Source organism: Misgurnus anguillicaudatus, chromosome 14 (genome assembly GCF_027580225.2).
Source record: "Misgurnus anguillicaudatus chromosome 14, ASM2758022v2, whole genome shotgun sequence".
Taxonomy (NCBI): Eukaryota; Metazoa; Chordata; class Actinopteri; order Cypriniformes; family Cobitidae; genus Misgurnus; species Misgurnus anguillicaudatus.
Window position 1 is genome coordinate 28,434,799 of NC_073350.2, and position 27,865 is coordinate 28,462,663.

The 27,865-nt window shown below is 35.5% G+C and overlaps 1 protein-coding gene across 1 annotated transcript in view; it reads right to left on the reverse strand.

The window, feature by feature from the left end:
- Positions 1–2,333: 2,333 nt before the first annotated feature.
- The window catches only part of mapkapk3 (MAPK activated protein kinase 3), a 30,156-nt gene continuing 4,624 nt past the window's right edge, over positions 2,334–27,865 (reverse strand). Inside the window, exons 2-10 of the mRNA XM_073876190.1 lie at positions 13,561–13,700; positions 12,560–12,624; positions 9,808–9,887; positions 9,552–9,681; positions 9,367–9,439; positions 8,646–8,770; positions 4,908–4,993; positions 4,736–4,816; positions 2,334–2,939 (exon numbers count right to left, since the gene is read on the reverse strand). Coding sequence (XP_073732291.1) covers positions 2,784–2,939; positions 4,736–4,816; positions 4,908–4,993; positions 8,646–8,770; positions 9,367–9,439; positions 9,552–9,681; positions 9,808–9,887; positions 12,560–12,624; positions 13,561–13,700 — 936 coding nt within the window. The 3' untranslated portion in view covers positions 2,334–2,783. The remainder of the gene's footprint in view (positions 2,940–4,735; positions 4,817–4,907; positions 4,994–8,645; positions 8,771–9,366; positions 9,440–9,551; positions 9,682–9,807; positions 9,888–12,559; positions 12,625–13,560; positions 13,701–27,865) is intronic.

Sequence of the window (27,865 nt, forward strand, 5' to 3'; positions counted from 1 at the left end):
TAAAAAAAAAAAATTAGGACCTTGAATCATCTCCCAAGATCATTAAGTGAATCACTCTGGTCAAAAATGTTAAAAATATACATTTTGTAGAAAGTAAATCTCGTATGTTTGTATTTGATATTACATATAGTTTTAACCTTCATATATCAACATACAGCAGAGGTCTTCAACCTTTTTCAGTCCAAGGACCCCTTATTGGAGAGAAGAACCAAGGACCCCCAGTACATGTATCATGTATTTACCTTTTTTTTGTTATGATGGTTGCATTACAAATATATAAACTTATATTTTTTGTATACATAGATACATACTGTTAACATACCTATAACTTTGCATTTAAAATTAAATTTTAAATGATTACATTTTAGGGAACATTTATTTTAGTAAAGGTTTATATTATATAATATGGGAACCTTCATTTCAATCAAGTTTTTTATCATTTGTGTTATAAGCCTATTAATTCATTTTTTTTTAATGCCTAATTTTATTCCCCCCCCCCCCCAAAAAAAAAGAATTCAAATAATATTTGGGGGACCCCCAGTAATACCACCACAGGCCCCCAAGGGGCCCCAGAGCCCCTGTTGAAAACCCAAAAAAAGGTTTAAAACTGTACTTTTCTTTTGCTTAGGTAGTACCCCCAAAGGTTCATTTAGTACTTTTTGGAGTACAATATTACACCCATGGACCTATTGTAGGAACAATTTTGTTAAATTTTAGGGGTAAAAAAACAGTTAACTGTACATTTAAAGGTGCAGTAATCTACCCAAAAAGGTACAACATTGTATTATGTTTAGAATACCTGTAAAGGTACAAGACAGAACTGTAGGGTACCGCCCCAGCAAAAGAAAAGATACAGTTTTAAATCTTTTTTTCTGACAATGTACCGTATATTTCAAAATGTTTTTCAGGAGCAAGCAAAAAAGTTAAATAATATTTCAAATTTTATAATCCCATAAGGCAAATATATATATAAATTTTTTTCCTGCCCACAATATATTTTAAATATATGTTAAGTACATTTTATCAACAGTGAAAATAATTAAAATTATAAAATTGCCTAGTTTTTTGCAGTTAAAAATATATTTAATTTTAACATTTTTATATGTTAACAGTTTGTAACAAAAATTAAATAAAATGTAAAAAAAATCTTCCAATGTGACATGAGTATATTTCCTTGGACTAAAATATATGGAGAGTTAAATATACATTTAAATGCTTTAAAATGTATTTTTTTAAACTATATTTTAAAATAAAATAAAAAAAATCCAAAAGATATATATATATTTTTTTGGTAAAAATATTTAAGAAAATATATTTTGGGCCATTTTTGCTACATTTTGAAATATATTTTTAAAAAATAGTTTTTTTTTTACATGGAATGTTAGAAAACAGTTAGTAACCATGCATTACATTAACTTAACCTGGCTCCGCCCTCTATGATTGACAATCAGAAAGTAAAATGTCATTTTGAACAGTATAAATATTATTCCATTCTTTAAATCATGGTTTAAGTGTCAAAAATGTTTGGGGCCACAAACGTTTAAAAATTTCAAACAAATTTTGATCAAGGTTTAGTTTGTTCATTCTGAATCTATTCTGACACTGATACTAAATCTATACATGTTTCAGTTATATTAAATATTCACATTGCACCCTCACCAATAGTGACTTGAGGTTAGATATTATTTCATATGGGCACAGGCAAAAACTAGGGGAAAGTTCACTGTGAAGTGGTTGTCTAAATTTATGCACTAGAAAGTGGCCTGATAAGATTGTCAGCCACTGATGCTGGCTTTGCACCAAAGCACTGAATGTCAAGTCAAGTGCTATTTATAAATCATTGCCTGACTACAATGAATGCTGTCTCTCAAAATGTTTTCAGACAATGCATCTGAAATTAATTTACTAGCCATTCTGTCCTAAAAAATATAGGCAAAAGAAAATGTCTTCTACATGGCTTTACTGTAAGAAAAGTCACAACCCGTCATAACCGTCAGAAATCCCAGTATTTCATCACATCAAGCTGAATGTGTAATTATCTGCTGATGTAAGTTCTGATAAATAAATAATAAAAGAGTTCCTGAATAAAAAAGATTGCATATGGAAATCTGATTATGTCTCAATCTGGATTTCTATAGAACTGTGCACATTGTTTTCATATTGTCCTGATCTGAGATCAGGTGTTTATAGACACTTATGCAGCAGATACTGTTGCATTGCGGTTTAAGAAGTTGGCATGCCTTGTAGAAAAACATTATGACTCACTGGACGAACGAGAATCAAATCTTGCAACACAAAAGTGATTGTGAATCATTTCCCGTAAGGAGACGCAATTGCACTGAAAAGTTTTATTCCTAAAAATGCATGATGGGAATGCTGCAGTTGAGCTAAAAGACTTTGAGGACAAAAGAGACATTTTATACAAATACACATATAGTTACGCAGAGGTGTGTGTCAAATAATAGATGACTACACATACAGTATAAAGAGAGAATATAACATTAACGTACACTCACATACACACACAACGCTGAAAAAGTTTTCAGTTTTTTACTGCTGGTGTTAGAAGTACGAAAATTCCTCTTCCTCCTGCATTTTCTCTTCCAATTCCTTCAGTTTTTCTTGTTTAATAAATTATGCATCTCCTGTTATTGTCTTCTCCATCCATCCATCCATCCATCATCTCTTGTTCATTGGACAGCTCATCTATTCCCAATGCCTGGTTCCATCTTATCTTCCTTTCAACTGTTCATTAACTCCCATTCATGTCACTGAACCGTTTCTCATTGGCTACTGCAGCCAGTTCCTCCGCTCTTCACACCTGTAGCCGCTTTCTTGCGTCTCTTGTTCAGTAAGGGATTACTGGAGGCATCTAAGTCTTTAATCTTCACCTGCTCGTAATCTACACGCATGGTGGCCAAAGCACTAGTCAACTCTTCCTACAAACAAAGAGAGAGAGAGAGAGAGAGAGAGAGAGAGAGAGAGAGAGAGAAATACAATATTTAATATGTTAATATTAATATTTAATTTGAACAGGGTTGCATAATAGGTTTATTACTGTATGTTATAGAGCCCTCTTGAGGTCATAGATGGTATTGCAACTAATAATAGTAATCACTACAAGCACAATTTTGTATTACATTGTTTTTACTTAAAAATAATATTAGACAGAATTAATATTACACAAAATAGTACACTGAAACAATGGTAACACTTTACAAATTTTTTTATGTATTAATATTATTGCAATGACAGTACAGGAAATAACAATGATTTGACTGTTCTTGGATTTGCAGGTGGTTCGTGAGTAGATGAAATACAATTATCTAACTACAATCAAATGTAAAAATTTAAATAAATAATAAAAAAATTAAATCTAAATAAATCACTAACATACACAAAATGTATTTTTTATTTCCTTAATCTGAATGTCATGTGAGCATTACAGACAACACTACAATATATCACAATATATAGAAAACTAAGAACAGATATGCCCAAAAAGTTTGAAAACTGCTGTTTTAAAATTTTGTTTGTACTTAATTTAGTAGTAGTTCAATTAATATTTTGAATCAGTTTTTATTTTTCATGTTAACTTTTGTTTATTTTTAATAATATTGGCTACGTACCGAGCCCCTAAGGTGACATAGGAGTAAAAAAAATTAACGTTTAGTTTCATGTGCTCACGTGAAACTTTCATCTGCTCACGTGAAACCTTCATGTGCAGAATTTTTTTAAAAAGTTTATTTAAATAAAGTTTAGTTTCGCGTGCGCACATGAAACTTTCGCTTTCCCGCACGCACGCGATAGTTTCACGCGCGCACACGCAAGTTTCATGTGCACATGCGATAGTTTCACGTGCGCACACGAAACTAAACTTTATTTAATTTGTGCTCCATGTCCCCTTAGGGGCTCCGTAGTTACGAGCTTTTTCATATTATTCATTACTTTTTATTAGATTAAAGCTAATTAAACTTATAAATATTTTTATATAAACTAATATGGCTATTTTATTTTACATTTATTTTCGTTTTTGTTTTAATTAATCATTTTAGTGCCTCACCTTAAACTTAATTTAGTTGATTGCTATTTTTGTTCACTTTAAGTTTTTCAACTAATATTTAGGCCTATATACAAGTTTTCTTTATTCTGCTAAACACAAAAGCAGATATTTTGATAAATGATGGTAAGCACCATTTATCAAACCATTGACTTCCTAGTAGGAATAAAAAATATGATGGAATTCAATGGGTACCATCTGTGTGCTTACCATCATTTATCGAAATATCTTCATCATCATTAATCACAATACTTCCATAATATTTTTCCTACTATGGAAGTCAATGGTTCCAATCGGCTGTGTGCTTACCATCATTTATCAAAATAGCGGCTTTTGTGTTTATCCAAATAAAAAAACTCATACAGGTTAAGAACAACATGAGGAGGAGTAAATGATGACAAAATTTTCATTTTTGGGTGAACTATCCTTTTAACAATAAAAACACTGTATTAAACCACCCACCAGGGGCGTTGCTAGAATAAAATAAATTTGTATAGTTCACTGTGTTGCACACATCTTGCAGGTAGCAGGCTTTTAAGAAAAATGTCAGAAAAAATCGGGGGACTATGTCCCAGTAGAGCTTTACGTTTATACATACATATATATATATATAGTATTTGGATATATTTGTAACTCTCATATTGGCCAGTAGGGTGCAGTGCAGTCTAATCTCACCTTGACCTCGTCCCACATCTCACTGTCTTCTGCCAGCACTCGTGTGGTGTGGAGGGGTGTTTGGGGGACCACCATTGATTGCTAAAAGAAACAGGTCAGTGTTGAAATACTGGTATAGATTCAGTGCTGATATATCCATGAACAAACACATACAAATAGTAGAAACACTCACATTTATCCAAGGGTGATTCATGAACTTATTAATGGTCATTCTTTCATTGGGATCGGTCTTCAACAGTTGGTTAATCAACTGTTTGGCTAAAAGAGAAAAATATCCATAATCATAAAGATATTATTGGGTTGAGAAAATTATTAAACATCCAACGAAATCTAAGCCTATTCTGTTAGGGATAGTTCACCCTTTACTCACCTTAATGTTGTTACTAACCTGCATAAATGTCTTTGTTCAGATAAACACAAAGAAAGATATTTTGAGGAATTTTTGTAACCAAACCAATCAGAAGCCCCATTGATTGACATCTAAAGAGGGTAAAAATAATACTATAGAAGTCAATGGTGCTTTTGATCAGTTTGGTTACATGAGAGTGAGTAAATGATGATAGAATTTTCATTTTTGGGTGAACTATCTCTTTAATGTGTATGATTTATATGCTGCTACCCTTATGGGGCCCTAAAAATGTCCACACAAAGTCAAAATTTGTTGGTATTACTTTATTTATTTTGTGGAGACGTTTTGATCCCTAACCTAAGAATACCAAGACATGCCCACACACGCACTTATTCACTTATTCATCTAATGCTTACAAAAAATAGAAGGAGTACAGTAATTAAGTTAACTGTGCTTTTTGTACCTGGATAGGGTTTCCCTCCCTGAAAACTCTCCTGTAACGGACAGAGAGAAACTTGGCAGCTTGTTTTTGTTCAGCCTCCTTATATTGTTTAGGGTATGTTGTTTGTAAATGTTTAAATTATTTTTAATAATTACGCTGCGTTTTTGCCTTCAGTCATGGTGCTGAAGTGTGTATGCGTGTGTTGAAGCACACATTACTCGCGCTGCGCAGTCGCATACCGATCAATGTGTATCTTCATCAGGAACGCTTACTTATGATAAAATGATTAATATAATTATATCGATACTTTTTTTATTAGATAACATCCATACCAAATGATTGGCTTCTAGGCATTGATTTATCGATCCTGCAACATCGATGTGCACATCTGTAGTTTTAGACAGTTGATCATAGCATCCGTGTAGACATACAAACTGAACTGAGACCCAAAGTGTATTGACAAACTCCAATTTTTAGCATGTCACAAACATGATCTTAACTCAGCATTATCACATCTTAAATGTTCCCCTATGTTGTCACAGATACAGATAGCAATGTTTACTAAGCATAAATTCAAGTATGCATGCCTGTCTTTTAAAGTCCAACAACAACAAAAATCCAATGATTAAAGGTAAAACAAGTCAAAATATAGCCAGACAGAAATTTAAAGGTATAGTTAACCTGTAACTTTTAGAGGGATCTAATGACAGAAATGCAATATAATCTACATAACTATATTATCATGGTATATTAAGATTTATTATTTTTTTATTATTACACGGCTCTCCAGAATGCTTGATTCTGATTGGTCAGTTGAGACATTTGCAGGTTCGTTCTTTTCAAATAATAACCGCTCCAAAGTAATAACGCATAGCCGGTAGTACTTGTACGATTAAAATCGCTCCGCGCCAATAAAGACCAATAAAGATTACTGTTTGGCGCCATCTTGTGATAAACACTGGACAACCACAATTAAGAATGGAAAGTTTGGCATTTATTTTAACTTGTACGGAAAAAACAAAACATTTAAACAGTGGATAGAAGGAAGAACAACGACAAGACACAGAGAGCTTACTGAGACTGAACTTGACAAAATAGAGCATGACAGCTACAAAGCCAACACACAAAAAATACAGAATGGGCATTAAAACTTCTCAAAGACTGCCTAAAAGAGAAAAAATGGGGACAGACAAGTATGAAGCAGAGGATCTTAATAAGGTATTACGATCATTTTATGCATCCGTGCAAAGTTTCGCGGAAGGATAAAAATGTTAATTTAAAACAAATATGCCAATAAAATGTTTCAAATTCATATTCATGTCCGTTTTTTTTTCTTATGTGACAAGTAGCCGTGTAATAAGCGGGATAATGTAGAGGCAGCCGGTAGTTATCAGGAAAATAAGCCCCTTCAGTGTGATACAAGACCCTCCGCTCTGTGTGCGCGCCGCGGGTTTAAGGGCTCTCAATAGGGCACATCGGAGAGACGCGTTCCCAAAAGCAAGCGTACATAAAATCTTTCTGCTCTTGACAGGGCACATATAAACAAAATGATCTTCACAGTATTCCTTTTCTAATAAAACAGTTCCTTATGTCTTAAGTGTATGTATAGAGAGTCAAAAACCAGTCTGTGGTCTTAAAGAGACTGTAACTTCAATTAACATACTTAAGTCTTTGTCATTAATGTTAATCAAACAACCTAAGACAAAGAGAAAATCACTTTTGTAGCTCTAAAAAAATAATTATATTTAATTCATACAATAAAGACAGGGTTATCATTCACTATTCAGGCAAAAAAAAAAAACTGGCTGGTAAAAGTCACTGTGGCAGGTGGATTTCTAAATCCACCTGCCACAGTGGCTGGTGGTCAAAAAAGTTAACTTCTGTACGAGACATATTTGTACTTTTACAGGAATTCATAGAATCTTGTTGGGAAGAAAGTGAGTGAAGAGGTCAAACAATCTGGTAAGTTTACTCAATTGAAACTATATAAGCCCCTCCCATGACGCGAATTTATGCGTGAATGTCTCGAATGACTAGAATTTCCTGTGCGACTTTCACGCGCGAATAAAGCCCTAAACTCAAAATATTCAAGTGTCCAACAACACGCGAATAGCGCGTTTTTCCGCCTCTTCTGCGTTTGGTGTGAACGCAGTTAGAATGAGCCATTTTATCTACATACGCTGCGGGTCCCCTTATGCTACGTACACACCAAACGTGTTGCTCGCTCTAGATTACCCGCGGGATTTAACTTTGTGTCATGCGAATTTTTCACTTTGAATATTTTCAACTTGCGCGAAGGCGTGTTTGAGGCATTCGCGTCATTAGCATCGCCCCGCACGAGGACGCATCTGATCGCGTCTTTGCATTGACTTTGTATGTAATCTACTAGCGCAAATCGTTGAACTCGCGTCTGGTGTGAATCCACAGTTACATGGAAGTCCCCATTTTGTTCCACCATTTTTCTAAATGGACAAAGTGCTCTACAGAGTGCGTTTTTTTCACTAAATTGCACTAAATTGTAGTTGTATTTTGTCTTAGACAACAACATGTTTGTCCTGTGACGAGTACTGTAGCTTCTCTATGCGTTTTGGCGAACGGTGGACTGAGCTATTGGTTGCAATTCACAATCTCACTGCTAGATGCTGCTAAAATCTACATACTGCACCTTTAAACCTGTATGAATTTCTTTGTTTCTGATATACACAAAAGAAAAGATATCTCCATAAATGATGATAAGCTGATGGTAACCATTGACTTCCATAGTAGGAAAAACAAATACAGTGGAAGTCAATGGGTACCGTCAACTGTGTGCTTACCATCATTTACCAAAATATCCCCCCCTGTGTCCATCAAAATACAATCATACAGGTTTAGAACAACATGAAGGTGAGAAAATTTCATTTTTGGGTGAACTATCCCTTTAACAACCGCATGAGAATAATGTTTAAAAAGCTCATGACAGGAAACACTAAAGCAAAACTCTGCACTATGGAAAACAGGAACTATAACCATACAGGCACATAAACATTTACAGTATATGTAGTCATGCAAACAATGATCAAAACAAACAAGTGACAGTGTCCTCAAGTGACATGCAGTAATGTACAAACAGTCCATACCTTCTTCGGACACTTCAGCCCATTCTGGGTTGGGAAACTCATATTGGCCCATTCGGATACGTCGCTTCATACCCGGCGAAATGGCTTGTCCTGTGTTGGAGTAAAATGGTGGAAAGCCGCACAATCTGCAGACAACAACAGGAGCAGATTCACATAAAAACTCAAGTCTTATAAACATCTACATTTTTTTAAATAATTTAAAGGGGACATATCACAAGACTTTTTTAAGATGTCAAATAAGTCTTTGGTGTCCCCAGAGAGAGTGCGTATGTCAAGTTTTAGCTCAAAATACCATATAGATAATTTAATATAACATGTTAAAATTGCCACTTTGTGAGCAAAAATGTGTCGTTTTGGGTGTGTCCTTTTAAATGCAAATTAGCTGATCTCTGCACTAAATAGCAGTGCTGTGGTTGGATAATGCAGATTTAGAGACGGTATAATCCCCTTCTGAAATAACAAGGGGAGCCAAATTTGAATTACCTATTGCTTGCATGAGAATGGTTTACCAAGACTAAGTAATTGGGTTGATCTTTATCACATTTTTTACATTGATAGAAGCACTAGGGACCCAATAATAGCACTTAAACATAGAAAAGGTCAGATTTTCATGATATATCCCCTTAAAAAACATCTGGAGTAGTCTTTATTTTAAAGAGTGTATATTGCAGCTGTTCTTCAACACTTAAATTGACAGGCAAACAAAATCTGTTATACTCACAGGATGTACATTATTACGCCCAGGGACCACATATCACACGATTTGTCGTATTTCTCAGGTCCTAAAACCTCAGGGGCTGCAGAGTCATGCCGAAATACACATAAAGAAAGAGGCATTTGATTACATTGATCTGTTATACAGCATCTCAGACGGACAAAGGTTGTGCTTCTTACGATAAGCATACTGAGCTACATAATAAGGTGTGTAGCAGGGCGTCTGTAAGGAGTTTTGAAGTGATGTTTCTTTAGCAAAGCCAAAATCTGTTAGTTTCAGAACCGCGGCGTTGTCTTTACTGTTGTACAACAGGTTCTCCGGCTGAAGAGCGAAGACGATGACACATAGGCTACTGTTAATATAATACATCCCTGCTTTCTTGGTGTTCATTACAAACTACTCAGGCCGTGTGAGACGTATAAATCACAACTCATGTGTACTTGTTACCTTGATGTCTCTGTGAGCAATGTTCATGTTGTGCAGGAACTGGATGGCTGTGCCAATGTCTCTCATGATCTCAGAGGCCTCTACCGAAATAAAAAATTAATAGCAAACAATATAGTTACACAACACTGGGTGAGTAAATAAAATAAATGCAATGCAAGTATATAAGTGGATAAAAGTTTCCGTCAAATGCATACATGTAATGTAACATGTAACATGATCATACATGGGCATTTCCCATTATGAACATTACAGGAATTAACCTCCTGATCATATCAGCAGAAGGGATATCTATTATAGAGGACAAACAATTGAGTCATTTTCCACTAACACATGATAAGAGGATTTGTGAATGATCTCACTTTGACAACTGCATTCAATGACTAAATAACCAACTAGCAGACCAACCAACTTTCAAACAAACTACTATGTTTTTATACTGTTAAAAATAGGTTATACTAAACGGTCTTCGGTGATGATATAGCGCTGCGGTTTTCACACTGTGGGTCGCACGGTCGGATAAGGTGGTCACGCAAAGTTGCTTGGCTGTAGCGGTGAATGACACAAAAATATTAAACTAATAAACTAATGATATACCATAAGGTACTTTTGAACTTACATTTCATAAAAAAATACAAGGAACATACAAAACACTTAATTATAAAAGAGTAAAAAGTGTGTTTGCTTATATTTACAGTACATTTAAAAATATGTTGGTGGGTACCAGGGTAGATTTGAAGTTTGGGTCATAGAATATCTATTTTTTATATATGTGTTATAAAGCCGTCTAAGATGATAGCGTTACCGGAAGCTAGTTATTTTCTTTTAAAGTTTTAAATATTGATATTTTTACGACAAAAACGGCACACATTACCCTTAGAAGACCTTTGTTTATCGCCCTGGAGCTGTTTGGACCCATTTTTGAGGCCATTTTTTGGACTTGAAGGAGGTGGACCCCATATCCTTGAATTTTATAAACTGAAAGATCTAGGATATTTTGTAAAACAACTGAAAATGTGTTTGTCTGAAGAATGATGGACATTTGCTCATATTAATTTCAGACGGCTTGAGGATGGGTAAATCATGGGGTTAACTCTTTTCCCGCCATTGACAAGCTATTTTGCATGCAGAAACGCGTGTTCCTGATGAGTTTTTATGTTAATCTGCAATACCGTGATTATCCACTAGACCTACCATTTATTAAAAAACTGAAGCCAAAAAAATATTTACAAATTTTAAACTCTGTGTATGTTTTGATAATCGTTCTGAATTTGATCTCTAACTAAATTCCTTCAAAAAAATGCCATTATTTTAGCTTTTTGATAAAAAAAATATTTTTAAGAAAAACACCCATATTTAAGAGTTTATAAGCAGAGAAAAAAATATAGATAGGATGAAAAGTTTTTTTTTTTCACGTTTTGTTTGTTTGTTTGTTTGAAAGCAGAGAGGGTCTGTTCTTTGTGTTTATATATTTTTAGAAGATAATTTTTCCTGGAAGGCATTTTGTGAAACTTTTGTGAAAATCACAAAAAAATGCTGCCAACTTAAAAAAAAGGCTGGTTGAGAATGTGTTAATATAATTTTTGGCCAAACTATCCCTTTAATATCCTAATAATTTTTGGTATAAAAATAATGATAATTATTATAATGTATTTTTGGCTATTGCTACAAAATTTGTTCCAAAACGAGATAACTCCATTTTTTATTTTTTTGTCAAAACACGTTTATTATTATGTTATCATGTTTTAATGTGTTTTATTGTGCTTCTTAGCTGTATTTTTTTGTTATGAAGGCTTACATCAATACAAACCAACTGCAGTTTTATTGATATCAATTGGAATACATAATCAAAAAACAAGATTTTTGAAAAATCTTATCTCATTTTGGAACCAAACTCTTCATATATACCTGTGCTACTTATGACTGGTTTTGTGGTCCAGGTTCACATATACTGTGTAAAATTATAAATACAAAATGATCCTTTATTGGGTTCAACTTAGCTATCCCGATAACCCCTACATTTTATTTCAAATTAAAGTGAAAATAATTTTTGCTTTGTTGTTTTTAAAAATATATATTTAATATTTTTTAAATTTAAAAAAAATATTTTTTCATGTTCTTTGTAAATCATGAAACTTTATGTAGAAATATGTTTTTTATGTCACTACCGAAATGTTTTTTAGTTCAATGGCTGAGACTGATTTATTTTTAACCATAGTACCCTACATTTTCGATCAGGAATTATTGCTTCATCCCTCTCTCTCATAGCTACATTGTGACTAGATATGTATGTCCGCAAAATATATGTGTTCAAAATAATAAAAATTATGTGTGTAACTTTAAGAAACATCACTACCGAACACCCATTTTAGTTTAAGCAATAATCTTTAGGTGTTTTTTTTTAAAGTATTTTTTATATTTGTCCAACTGTTCAGAACCATGCTAGCAGTATGTGCTGATTAGCATCTTTGACTCAAAACTATCTAAAATTGTCAGTACGAAACCAGTCATGACCCGAAACATGTTGTGAAGTTTCGGTGGTGACAAATTTAGTGCGACAGCAATTTGGGCCAATTCTGTAGAATGGTTGCTTTGGATAAAAGTGTGTCAAATGCATAAATGTAAATATAATATAAAATGTACACGCTGACAGATATCAGGTTATAGTTTTCAGATTTGATTGCCATACAAATTAGTGACAGTGACCTGTTTAGGTTGGCACTGTGTATGTGTATATATGTGACACACAACTCACCTCTCTCAGTGAAGGCCTGGTCACCTCTGGCCTGGATTCGGCTGAACAGCTCTCCTCCCTCCATACTGACACGAAACACACACACACACACACACACAAAGTAATTTACACAGTTTAATGCACAACTACACAATCACAATACGTGTAATTGCTTTCCCATCAGGAAAACGAGTGGAACAAACAACATGGCATTATGGGTATAGAAATTGATGTGTCTTTATTTCATTGCCAAGAATGTCCGAATGCGAGCGAGTTTCAGGAAATGAGCTCTAATGAAGGAATGGAACATTTGTCTGTGTGAAACTCTGACGGCTGCACTTAAAAAACAAGAGAGCTCTTAAACAGCTTAGCCATTTAAAACCATCTTACCACTATCTCTCACCCATTTCCTTCCGCTATGTCTGTCTACATTTAGATAAAATGCAGTGTACCCCTGTTAGCACAGCACGCAAGGCCAACATTTCATTCAGTGAATGTGGTTGCCGTTGGTGAAGAAATCCATATTTGCATCTTCAACAAGAAAAGCGTTAAAAAATCTTGGAAATGAGAACCGAAACTATTATTCATAGCAAGATTAAAAACTAAAATTACTACAGCACCATTCTGGTTTTGTGCACGATTTAGAAAATAGTGAATGGGGCTTATTAAAAATTAAAAGTGAAGTGTAAAAATTGCATCTATAGAAACATAATATTCAGTCACAATAAGTAATCTGATAAGTTGGTTCTTCATAGCAACTCTGTCTCAACTGATGGCAAGTTTGCCGTGAATTTATTTGCCTAACCCAAAAATGATTATTATTTATACTGTATATTCATGTTAAAGCCACTACAGGTATCAAAACGAGGCACTTTACATTTAAAAACAACATTTTAGTTTTTTTTTTAACTGAAATGCCAGCACTATTGCATTATATCTGAGTGGCAGCTACTATTATCTATATACCTTATAAGAAGCTGTTGCATCTATAACCACTTAACTTTGGTTAAAAAAAGACTTACCATTCCATAATGATGAGAAGACACTTTTTCCCACGATACATGTTTTCGTAAAGACTGATGATGCGAACAATGTGTGGCCCTGCAGAAACTCTCCAGTGCAGCTCGACTTCTCTCTGAGCTTTTGGGCATTCGTACAGAATCTGTAGATATAAGATATAAAATTGATGTTATATGCTTTAAATGAGCTTTATGTAGGTTTATGACTGTACTAAATAAAAATACTATAATATATTCTTAAATTAAAGGAAAACAGCACAGTTTTTTAATATTTTACTATGTTCTTACCTCAGCTTAGACTAATTAATACATGCCTATCTTTTATCAATGCGTGCACTTAATCTTTGTACAGCGCATCATGAATGTGTTACCATTTAGCCTAGCCCCATTCATTCCTTAGGATCCAAACAGGGATGAATTTAAAAGCCACCAAACACTTCCATGTTTTCCCTGTTTAAAGACTGTTACATGAGTAGTTACACGAATAAGTATGGTGGCACAAAATAAAACTCCCTCTCTCGCTCTGTCAATATTACTGCGCCCGGGGTCGAAGTGCTGAAAACGAAGTGCTCTTCCGCCATACAATAGTTCTCTTTTATATCCACTTAAAAAATAGCCACATTTTATTTTGTGTGGCCATGCTTACTCGTGTAACTACTCGTAACAGTCTTTAAATAGGGAAAACATGGAAGTGTTTGGAGGCTTCTAAATTCATCCTTGTTTGGATCCTAAGGAATGAATGAGGCTAGGCTAAATGCTAACACATTCACGACGCGCTGTACAAAGATTAAGTGCACTCTTTAAAAAAAGATAGGTATGTATTAATTTGTCTAAGTTGAGGTAAGAACATTGAAAAATAACAAAAAAACAAAATATTGAAAAATGGTGGTGTTTTCCTTTAAGGAAACATGCTAAGTTCACATATCTGTTGTTTCTCTAAAAAACAATGCTGTAGCCAGTTATTTTCTCTTTGAAATGTGCCTTCCGTGTCGGAATGTTATTGTTTTGGTCTGCGTGATCCTGCCCAATGCCAATTTACCCAATAGTGTATGTCAACAGCTCGGTTGCCAGTTATCACAGAAGCAAAAAAACACATGTGACACTCCAAACACTTATTTTGAATTAGCACCCCTCGTATGAGCAGTTACAAGCCGCCACTGCCGCAATCGTCCATAAATAAGTTTATAAAACTCCACACGAGTGAGTTAATAATATGCAGACAGCAAAAATCATTGCAAACGTAAACCTGAGCAGATAAACTTATGCTTTCCATCATCAGTTGCGCTCCTATATGTGTCTGGCAACCCGAGAGGGGTTGGGGTAAAAAACATCTCCAATATTTTAAATTTAGACTGCGGTACCAAGTTCAAGCTAGAAGTCAATATTACATACAGCTCCTATAAACAGTATGAGAGAATTTCTGGTACTCTAAATTTACATTTGTGCATTTGGCAGACACTTTTATCCAAAGCAGCTTACAGTGCAGTCATCCTATACATTTTATCAGTACGTATGGTCAATGGGGTTCAAACCCACAACCTTTGCACTGCCAAGACAACGCTCTACAAACTGAGCTACAGGATCACGTGTACCACAAAAAATACAGAGGAACAATGTGGGTCCAACACATTTATTCCTATTTATACCTCAGTTGGTACAGCACTGCACTACCAGTGCAAAAGGTTGTGGGTTCAATTCCCAGGAACCTGCACACTGAGAAAAAGAAAGTTGCTTTGAAGAAAACTGTCTGCAAAATGCATTCTTTTATGCATTTCTTTTAACAACAACTTGGATTTGTTTATTTATTTAAATTGTAAAAAATGTCTGTAGAAATTACAGTATTACTGGCAGCTGGTTGCCAGTAACTTATTGTAGATTACATTTATGTTTTTTTTTACTGCCAACAGTTTGTTCAAAGTTAAATGAACATGAAACATTTTCAGTCTTTATCACCTACAGTAAGTTACTGGCAACCAGCTGCATAATTACAGCTAATTTTTTTACAGTGTAGACACTTTTATTCAACGTGATTTACAAATGAGAAACATTTTGCTATGAGTCAATAAATCTGATTTATACTCTACATCAGTTTTTACAGTAATTTTGACCAACAGATTTGTCGACCATTAAAGGAATAGTCTACTCATTTTCAATATTAAAATATGTTATTACCTTAACTAAGAATTGTTGATACATCCCTCTATCATCTGTGTGCGTGCACGTAAGCGATGGAGCGCGCTGCGACGCTTTGATAGCATTTAGCTTAGCCCCATTCATTCAATGGTACCATTTAGAGATAAAGTTAGAAGTGACCAAACACATCAACGTTTTTCCTATTTAAGACGAGTAGTTATACGAGCAAGTTTGGTGGTACAAAATAAAACGTAGCGCTTTTCTAAGCGGATTTAAAAGAGGAGCTACATTTTATGGCGTAATAGCACTTTTGGGAGTACTTCGACTCGGCGCAGTAACACCCTCCCTCTCCCATTATGAGAGTGAGAAGGGGAGCGGACTTTTCAGGCGAGTACTCCCAAAAGTGCTATTACGCCATAAAATATAGTTCTTCTTTTAAATCCGCTTAGAAAAGCGCTACGTTTTATTTTGTACCACCAAACTTGCTCGTATAACTACTCGTCTTAAATAGGAAAAACGTTGATGTGTTTGGTCACTTCTAACTTTATCTCTAAATGGTACCATTGAATGAATGGGGCTAAGCTAAATGCTATCGAAACGTCGAAGCACGCTCCAGCGCTTACGTGCACGCACACAGATGATGGGATGGGAAGAGGGATGTATCAACAATTCTTAGTTAAGGTAATAACATATTTTAATATTGAAAATGAGTAGACTATTCCTTTAAAGGTGAACATACTGTACATACAATAGCTCATTTCTTCCAAAAGAAAAGGGAACTGCGTGTTACTGAGTCAGTTCAGAAACCCCCTATTTGGCTTTTCTCAGTTTCTCCATGAGATTCAGACACATTTGTTTCTTCACATGAAGGATGAGACTACAACACGATGTGAACGTAAATAAAAGAGACCTTGACATTGCACGTATAGTACATTTTTGGGGACAGAAAAGGTCAAGAGCCCTCTAGGTATTTTGTGTATATTACTCTTTCTAAGACAAACGGGTGATTTTTACGAAATCCAGATTTAGAAGGTTTTTAAAAAGCCCTTGAGGCCAATTTTTATGCACATATAAGATTAAGGTCTGAACTTACTATGAACATTATTTTTAGAGGATTTAAAAAATATTTCCTATAGAATTATTCACATTTTTTGGATAATCATTATCAAAAATTATCATTACCGAAACATGATATTACATTAAATATGCATTTACAAACTCATGTTTCGGTAATGAGAAATAAAAAGTTGTCTGGGTACTATGACAAACCAAATTTCAACTTTTATCTGGAGATAAAAAATAAGAACTGCTGGTAGCCATCTTTAGTGTCACAGTCAATTATGTCCCTTCCAACCATTTTTTTAAAAAAATGTTAGTTCCTTGAGGGCTTAATGAAAATTGAAATTTGATTGAATTGATTGAAAATTTTTGCGGAGGATGAGAAAATTGGTCTTGGACACACTTATATTCCTTGTTATTTTTTTACCAATGATCACCAAATACCACATGTTTCTTTACTGTAAATATTTATAGTATAACATGCACTGAAGCCTTTAAATTTTTAGATTTTTTAATTATAAATTTTCCATGTCAAAGAACCGAAATCCAGTCATGGACACGTTGCGGTAATGAAATTTTTCCCCTTAAATGTGGAAAAAACAACAAAATCAGTTTGTATGATGTCATTTGTAATCATGTGCAAAATAGTACATGAAGAGATGTTTGTAACTGATGCTTCTTATTTTGATAACATTTACTTTTTTATCAAAATATCTCATGACACCTCATAAGTCTAATTTCGCGAGAATCACCCAAACGTCCTTTTAAAAAAAGGAAATTCTGTCAACTTTTTATAATCATTATGCATAGAAAAGAGTGGGTGAGACAAAAAGAGACAAAACCAGCCATTGGGTTAAATTAACCCAGAAAATGTTCATATTTGACATAGCAACGAGTTGAAACAAACCAGCATAGGTTAAATACAACTTAATGGTTTGGGTTTGTCCCGGTTTTATGCAACGCAGGGTTGAAAATAATGAACTCAGCACGAGTGCGGTCATAATGCCATTTACACTAAAAACATCTAACCGGCTACAGTATTTATTCTTTTGTGTTCATGTAAGTAAATTTGAACATAAAACACTGTTAAAAATTCTTAAACATGATTTTACATATTGTTTACACACACAAGCAACAAACAGAAATGTGATTCAGTTTTTTCTATCATCAATTAAAGCCCAAAAGCTGTTTGTGGCTAAAGGACCTGCAGAGGCGTAAACCGCTGTCATTTCGTTTGACCTCCACCCACTCTGCGTTCATCTCTACAGCTGAAAATGTAAAGTTTACAGCGCGTGTCTGTGTGGGAGAGACGCGTTGCATTCGCTTTCCAATGAGAGGAGCCCAAAAACATCTTGACTCATATAACAGAGATGTCCGTGGGCAGGATAGTTTCGGTGATTGACTAGAGTAACATTTATAGTTCAGACTTGATTCAAAAAGATACAGGAACAACCCAGACAAACTGCTGTAGTATCACAAGGGAACAGACATCAGGAAACTCCTTTACAACAATAACACAGAACAGAAGTTGTGGTGGGAGTCAAACCGCAAGAGGATATAACACAGACACACACAACACACGTGCACTGGTTGAGCTCCATAAGCTTTATAGGTTTATGTTAAGATTAATATGTAACGGTAGTGGCATGTACAGTACAGTCATGCCTGTAGTTAACTTACTACGTACTTGTGGTCTTGATGTTCGTACATAACATAAGACCTTAAGTTTCTCCTGTATGCCCGTAACTAACCATGTGACAGTGTTACTATCACTGGTCCATGCCAGTAAACCACATGTGTTGTTATTCCGTTGAAATCAGCAACCCTAAGAAACCACACTCTTGAAAATTACGCTTTCTGTTTCTTAAATTATTGTTCCTAATGAAAAACACTTAAAGGAAAACACCACTGTTTTTCAATATTTTACTACGTTCTTACCTCAACTTAGACGAATGAATACATACTTATCTTTATTCAATGCATGCACTTTTAATCTTTGTACAGCGCCTCGTGAATGTGTTAGCATTTAGCCTAGCCCCATTCATTCCTTAGGATCCAAACAGGGATGAATTTAGAAGCCACCAAACACTTCCCTATTTAAAGACTGTTACATGAGTAAGTATGGTGGCACAAAAATAAAACGTGGTGATTTTTTAAGCTGATAAAAATGAGAACTATATTGTATGGCGGAAGAACACTAATTGCGCTTTTCCATTGCATAGCACCCCACGGTTTGGTTCAGGTCAGGTCAGCTCACGTCACCTGCCTTTGGCTTGGTTAGCTTTTCCATCAAGTTTAGTAACACTTCGGAGTGGGAGGGATTATTGGCGTGTCGTTATATTTGCGCTGCCTACTACTGCGACATCATACAAGTGAGAGCGTCGTTGTACATTCCCATACATTTATTTATTTCTCAGTCTGCCACAAAATTAAAATTGACCACCACAAATAGATGTTTGCACATCGCGTTTATCACTACCTCTGTCTCACAGTTTCTGTACAAACACCCGTGGTGTCGGTCAAGGCGCTCCGCTGAGCCTCATTTAACTTGCTTTTAAGCAAATATGCGGACGTGCTCGTCGAATGTGCCGCCACAAACTGTAAGTCTGAAAAAAACTGGTATGGTGATTCTGATTCTCAACCTGTGGATGTTTTTCATCGCTAAAAGGGAGTTTGGGAACTTACAGCTGAGCACAGATGAAACAGGTTTACTCGAGACAGCGCAAGCTAGTATGAAGGTAAAGCTAATCTTTTACATTATAGCGATGACACTAGTAGTGACGATTCTCTAAGACCAATCAGTGATCTACAGTGTGTTCGCGTCACATTTTGGTATCAGCTCGGGTCACTTGGAACCCCAGCCAAGGTGATACTAAAAAAAGTATTGGGTACTACGTACTGCACCCAGTGGAAAAGCCCCAAAAGAAAGCTGACCCGACCCAAACCAAACCAAACCGTGGGGTACTATGCAATGGAAAAGCGCCACCAGTTTGCAGCACTTCGACCTCTGGCGCAGTAACATCATCACTCCTGTGCAGGGCTGGTGTCAAGGGGGGGCTTTCGCAGGCCGTGCCCCCCCAAACAGGTTGTTGTGCCCCCTACACAGTTTTTTTATTAATTTAATATATATCAAGAATAATTAAAATAAATTAAACATTGAATGTTTCATGACTTTTAATGTAATCAAATGAGGAAAATAGTTGATATAAGTTTTTTTAATTAAAATAGACCAGTTTCTCTGGTTGTAGCTACTGCGGCGTCTCATGCGTCTTTACGTCTTTAGCATACTAATGTGATACTTGATACTAGCAAAATGTTTTTTCACTTCATTTTATGTCATTTTACTTTTATGATCGTGTAAAATATGGATATTAGAACATTGAGAAAGAACCAGCACCGCCTATTTCATGCAAACACCGATTGGCTCAAACTCGGAGATTAGCAACAAGGTCAACATTTTCAAATCTACAGGGCACTGTTTAAGGAAGTTTAATGTTCGCAAACGCCGCCTTCAGCTTTTTTCAAAGGTAAGTTTTGCAAGTCATTGTTGCTAATTGCGTGGAATCCGCGTGCCCCCCTGTGAGTTACGGTCTGGCGCCGACTCTGCTACTGTGAATATAGTTTTACAAATGTTTTGTTTGTCACTTATTTACTGTTATTACATTTGTGTTAAATTGGCATCATTTCGGCTAATTGGCCAAACTACTTTATCCACATCGGTATCGACCACTACACACTATGACTTCACTAAAAAGTTCTATGGGGAAACAAATAATGGTCCTCCAATGGCATTGCTTCAAAGAGCACTTTTTTTTAAAGAGCACCTATAATGCAAAATCCACTTTTACAAGGTGTTTGGACATAAATGTGTGTTGGAAAAAAATCCAAATTTTTTCTTTTTTAATCCCCATTAAACCAAAAAGTCTCATTAGACAGGCTGTTTTGATCCTCTTGGTAATGTGACGTCACACTGATAAAGCTCCGCCCACGGCCACTGACTGACAATCCTGCATAACCATAGTTTCCGCCCTCAGTGACTTGTATGATGTCCGCCATAACTCAATAGTGAGTATCAGATTATTTTTAACTGAAAGTGTTACTCTCTTTTTTGTAAGGAAGTGAGTAGCTCATTTGCATTTAAAGGTACAGGCACGAAAACAACGCATTTTTGCTCCCACCCAAGTAGGAGGATTTTGGACATGCTATAATAAATGATCCATGGGGTATTTTGAACTGAAACTTCACAGACACATTCTGGGCACATCTGAGACTTATATAACATCTTGTAAAAATGGGCGTAATAGGTGGCCTTTAAGAATTTATAAGGCGCACAATTTAGAATTTGCACCCTCAAAGTGCACCTGACTTTTTTGTAAATAAGCTTTTTTTTTAATCAGGCTCTTAATGGATTCTGCAACAAAAAAAAAAGGTATTTCTAAATGACCCGAGGCCGGGATTTGAAGCGATATTTGATGAACATATTGTACGTGCCAAGAGAATTTGGTTAATATAATTATCTGATTTTTGACTAAGGTTTAGCAGCTTTTGCATCTGTGCTCTTCATATGTAAAAACTACAAATGGGTGGTTATGTTTATAGAGTTGGGTCTATTTTAAACCAAAATTTTTAGCCAAAGGAAATGCCACAATAGACTTCATTAGGGACAAATAAACAATACAGCATTGTATTTACAGTGAAAGCAATTAGTTATTGTTGGAGAACCCAGTTGATGTCTTATGCAGCAACAGGCCGTTTCAACAGCATGTCTGCAGGGACTGTTTGCAGAACCACAAATGCTTAATGGGTATACTGACTCTTTAATGTTTATGACTGCATTTAATTTCCTGAGCTACAGGCCGGCTGGGTCTTAGGATTTATGAGTCTCAACGGTAAAATTAGTTAGATAGAGTACTGTCGTGTAAATAGACATCCAACTGCTTTCCAAATTACGTTTTCTTATGAGTCGTTAATTTAAATGAAAGACTTATGTTTATAGATACGTTAATAGCTGAGAATGTGCTATTATTTCTATATCTACGCAACACAAATAATTATTGGACAGATTCAGTGATATTATGATATTTGGGCATCACTTTAGATTTTACAGTATGAAGCACAATTTACAGTTGCATACCGTTTTTACAGATACATTTACATTTATGCATTTGGCAGATGCGTTTATCCAAAGTGACTTTGTAGTGCATTACAAGGTACACATTTTTAGCCGTATGTCTGTTCCCTATGACCTTTTGTGCTACTAACGCAATGCTCACCACTTAGCTACAAGGTTTTAACATTACACAACTGAAACTGGAATTGAAAATGACAACTAGAAACCACCCTTTTTCAGTTTAGTGGACATTTAGTGACTGTCCCATTATTGTTGTGTTAAATAAAACTTGGTAATCTTTATAAAGAGGTCAACTTAGTCATAGTCATTCTGTTTGCTTTATCACTCACTGGGTTCTTTGTCAAACATACACACACACACTTGCCATGAGTACTTGCTATGTTTGTGAATGTGTGTCCCCTGAGTCACGTTTTATGATAACACGTGTAACATGATACTTTGTTCCATTTAAAATCAAACTAAATGACACCGCTGTATTATCTCACCTGAGCTGCTAAAAATTTCTTATCTTGTTGCTCTCTGTTGTAAAACAACCAAAGATTATGTTCATTACTAGCAGATTCAAGTTCATTTCAGTGCTCAAACACTTATGAATAATAGGCTATACTTATAAAACAGACCTGGGATCAGCATTTGAGCAACTTCTACAGACACACTAGCAGTTCAGATTGCAATTTCTCATTCACCTCCCTCAGTGTGCCCCTTGGGGGGAACAAATTTCACCCTCTTTCCACAGAAATCAAAGCGTTTTCCTAAAAAGCCTTAAAGCAAACGTCAGTACTAAACAACAAAGACTGAATCCTGAACAATAGCTGGTCCAGATTGCAGGATCCAGCCAAGAAAGATGAACTCATAAGAGTGGCACTGCCAGGGCTGTAATACGAACCAATGGACCATACAGATGCCAAATGCAGAATAGAAACAGTAGAGCTTTTGAAATGACTTGCACATGTTTTATTTATTTTTTTAAAAATCCCGATTTCCTTATTGCTTTATTTCTGTATTGCAGTCCCATATAACTCTGTCACGTTCTTTCAAAGCTAGCGACTAATGTGGCTTGGCTGTATTAAACAAGATTAAAATACAGAAGAAAGCAGACTTAAACAGAGTAAGGTTTTAAGAATCAAAACCTGAAAGATGTCTTTAAATAACCAAATGACTACATGGAAAGTATATTAATTTTCAGATATTCAACAGTCAATTACTGTATGTCATAATATATACAAAAACTCCATGACATGTAGGGGTGCGCTGGGCAAAAACTAACGTGGGGTTAGTTGTAGGGATGCACCGATATGGAAATTTTGGCTGATGCCGATAACCGATAACTCTTTGCATTTGGGGGGCGATAACCGATATCTATAGGCCGATAAATATTCATATTATTTTCACAATGAAAAACTCGCAGACCGCGGACATCTGGTCTTTGCGCTAGACTAGCATACTCTTCTTAAGCCCGCAACACGTGTCATCTTCGTGCTATGTCACAGAAAGCACCAATTAAAACTCCACATGGCCAGCAATGAGCAAGTGAAGTGGTTCAACAAACCAAAATAATCCATCATTTATCGTCTTTCATTTATCGGCCTAATTTTGCTATCAGACCGATAACCGATAATATTAAAAATAAGCAGTTATCGGCCGATAACGATATGTCGACCGATATATATCGCGCATCCCTAGTTAGTTGTAACATAGACTGTTTACATTGTTGCACAACGTTGAGCGTTTTATTTTTCCGGTATTTTTTTCACACTGCCAAAAGACGATCTCCCGCAAATTATTGGAAATGTATAATGTTCTTCCAGAGAGTTATTGATGAACGAGTGTTTTGGTGGCATGTAAGTAAATTTTTTCATCATATGTTTTTTTTTGGTTTCTGAGTTGAGCGTGTAAGATACCAAATCCAATGCCATGTCATATTAATCAGTGTCTTGTTGACTAAAACATAGCATCGTTTTGAAATATGTCTGCAGCTCCTAGCAACTTTTTTGTTGGGCTTGAAAATATTTTGACCCAGCGGGGTTTAATTGTAACGCTGTGTTACAACTAACCCCTCAGCACTTACGATATGAAAACCGTTCCCTAATTTTTAATAATAAATAAGCTACACACGAATGATTGCTGGCTGCCAACAAAATAAATGTACCTGTCTTATAAAAAAATTGCATGTCAAATGTATTTTTGTTCGTATCTTTAATATTGATTGAATAAGGTCATGCCAAAGATTGAAATCATAATGAAATTAATGGCTAAAATCAGACTTTGATGCTCATTATCTCAGAATTTGATTTTAAAACTGTAGTATGGTTCTTACAGACCGGGTCACATATAAAAAATGTTTTGTCATCATTGTGCTGCTCTTTCTCACATATTTATACATTTGTATCCATTTATAATTGAACTATTGTTAGAAAAGGGCTGAATGAATGAATACAGTGTAGATACCTGTCTATAATAGAAAGATATATAAACAAATCCACTTCAAGTTTATAGACAAAATAGTACTGAAATATTTGCCTGCAAACTTAATTTTTTGTTAGTGTTACAACTAACCCCCTGCCTGTTACAATTAACCCCGCACCTATGGGGTAAGTTGTAACGTTTGCACTTCTGTCACATTTGGTGTAATTATCCAAGAATGGTAAGTACTACAAACAAACTTCAAATTTGTAGCAGAGATGTGTGTGTTGCTTGTGTAAAAATATAATTAATCAAACTCAAATATTTTTAAATGATTGAGTCAAAACCAAAAAGTGTTAGGTTGTGCTCTCCTCTCCCCTACTGCATCATGGCAGTCTTGGGCAGAAGCTGACCTTTCACACCAGAATGGTTTCTAATTGTTTTAAGCTCACAAAAACCAATGTCATGGATCAAGGATCACCACTTGTGTTGCACTGTATGCGGAACAGAACCAAAATAAACCTCAGGGGTTTGATCAAGCTATAAGATATCTTTCATTCGCTTGGCAGCCATTCAAGTCTAATATGGAAAATCAAGGCTGAATTAAATGAATTAGGTTTAAAGGACGGCTGTCATCCAGCTAGAGTGGATTAAACAGGACCTATACAATCACATTCATTATACTTAGCCGCCAAAATCGTACTTGATTTAAAAGGCTGTTCACCCTGTGGCTCTGCTTCGTGCCTGTTTACCCTGTGATTAAAAAGCAAAGAGGATATTGGGTAATAAATTACTAATGAACGACTCACAAGAAAGGGAGATCAGGTCAATTTGATTTTCATTGTATCCCAGTACAAAGAGATTTGTTTACACTTGTGCGATATCCTAAACACATCATCCATTATAATTTTTATTAAAAGAAACGTATTTACATTGTTAGCTCTGTATATCATTGGTGTAACAATAAGCAATGCCTATCACTATACTATTAAGAAAATTAACCAAGTTTTACTACAGTTAACCCTTTAGGCATCACCTCACCCTATTGAGTAAAATCTACACTCTTAGACATTTCAAACGATGATTGTCATGATTAAATAAAAATTCACACAAAAAACACTGATGTAAACGTAGATGTCCCGCTGGCGGCGCAGTGAGATTTAGCAGGATATAAATGTTTTGAGGCACACTAGTCTCTTCATAAATGAATCAATTATTCACCCTACATAATTTATTTTATAAAACACTGTTGAAATGTTTATTCTAGAGGCTTAGACCTTTCTTAGATACATAGTTTGTAGTGATAGATTAAAATTTACATCAACAACATTGAAGTAAACTTAGGTGTCCGTATTCAAGACGGAGATACTTAACAGTTTAAAAAAACATGGTTACTGTATAATCAGTACACCAAAAAACACGGGTTACTACACTTTTACCACAAAAACATGGTTAACTTTCATAAGGGTAGAAAGATATTTGGAGTCATATGCAAGAGAGAACCGGTCAGTATTTGCACTTATTACACGGCTCTCTGGAATGCTTGATTCTGATTGGTCAGTTGAGACAATTGCAGGTTCGTTCTTTTCAAATAATAACCGCTCCAAAGTAATAACGCATAGCCGGTACTACTTGTACGATTAAAATCGCTCCGCGCCAATAAAGACCAATAAAGATTACTGTTTTTGGCGCCATCTTGTGACAAACACTGGACAACCACAATTAAGAATGGAAAATTTTGACATTAATTTTAACATGTATGGAAAAAACAAAACATTTAAACAGTGGATAGACAAACGAACAACGACAAGACACAGAGAGCTTACTGAGACTGAACTTGACAAAATAGAGCATGACAGCTACGAAGCCAACACACAAAAAAATACAGAATGGGCATTAAAACTTCTCAAAGACTGGCTAAAAGAGAAAAAAATGGAGACAGACAAGTATGAAGCAGCGGATCTTAATAAGGTATTACGATCATTTTATGCATCTGTGCAAAGTTTCGCGGAAGGATAAAAATGTTAATTTAAAACAAATATGGCAATAAAATGTTTCAAATTCATATTCATGTCCAGTTTTTTTTCTTATGTGACAAGTAGCCGTGTAATAAGCGGGATAATGTAGAGGCAGCCGGTAGTTATCGGGAAAATAAGCCCCTTCAGTGTGATACAAGACCCTCCGCTTCGCGTCGGGTCCTGATCACACTGTCGGGGCTTATTTCCCGATAACTACCGGCTGCCTCTACATTATCCCTTACATATTGAACGGTTGTTATATTGATATCCAAGCCCTCTACTCAACCACTATTAGAGACACAAAGTGTGTAACTCAGGTAAGCTGCTGTTAAAACCATGTTAGTTATCTTTTACTAAGCATTTTAGCCCAAAACAAGGAGGTGCAGCACAGACCTGCCAAACCAGATGAGAGTTTAAGTTCTCTTAACTTTAAATGTTATTTGGATAGGAACTTATTAGCTGACATTTTGGCACACTACATTATTTAAAAAAAAAAACATGTTATTTTGTGTATTTGGTATAATACAATGTGTTCGCGTGGTTTATGGTTAAAAAAACACATTATTTTCCACATACCGTACATTTTTGTAGCTCCAGATTTCCCTCTCTTCCTGAAACGCACGGATTTGAAAAGCGCTGTGTCCCTGATTGGCCAGCTAATCTGTACATTGTGATTGGCCTGAATACCTCTGACGTCAGCCGGAAATGTGACACTCCTTACCATGTTTGAAAGATTCGCACACAATGCAATGCTAACAGGAGTTAACTTACAGGCTGAGTCCAAAGTGGGAGGAATTATGATAATGTCGGTCTTGTCTACGTCACCAATCCCAGGAAGTAAACTTTTGACTACAATCCGTGTGTTTGTTGCAGTCCAAGAAAATAAATTTACGTTGGAGACGATAACCTTTTGCATATCATTAACATGTACTAATACACACTTACACACCAAAGGAAATTTAAAATCGTGAATCAGACCGTTGGTGCTCTTTAATAATAATTTATAACGTTTTTATTTAACATTTACCCAAACCAATAACTTGTGGTGTTTACACTGTAAAGCCATAAAAATAATCATTTGTATACAGTGCCACAGTTTAAAATCCTTTTTAGGTAACAAATATTCTTTCTCCAACAAACACAACTCTTTCTGCTCTCCCTCTCTCTTTATGTGTCTAGAGTTACTCTGATCCTGCTGGATTATAGTGGACAGTAAATCCTCGGCCATGTGGTCACGTGGATGACATGTTTCCATTGCATCACTCAAATGCTGCTTGTCACACCTCATCTCCTTAAAGAGTCAAGTCATATCTAATGGCTCACACCAGCCCTTGAATTTCCACGAACATGGTTTGTAACCCCAGTAAGTGTGCTGCCATGACATACAGGTACACAGAGGCACACAGAGACCCTTAAAACACATGTAAATAAACAGCCAAACATCTAGACATATAGAGACGTACATATTGCTGTTGTTATAATATGATAGTGCCATGTAGTGCTAAATACAACATCTACTCTTAAAGTCTGTTTACAAGTGCTTTGATATTATGCACAGCTTGTT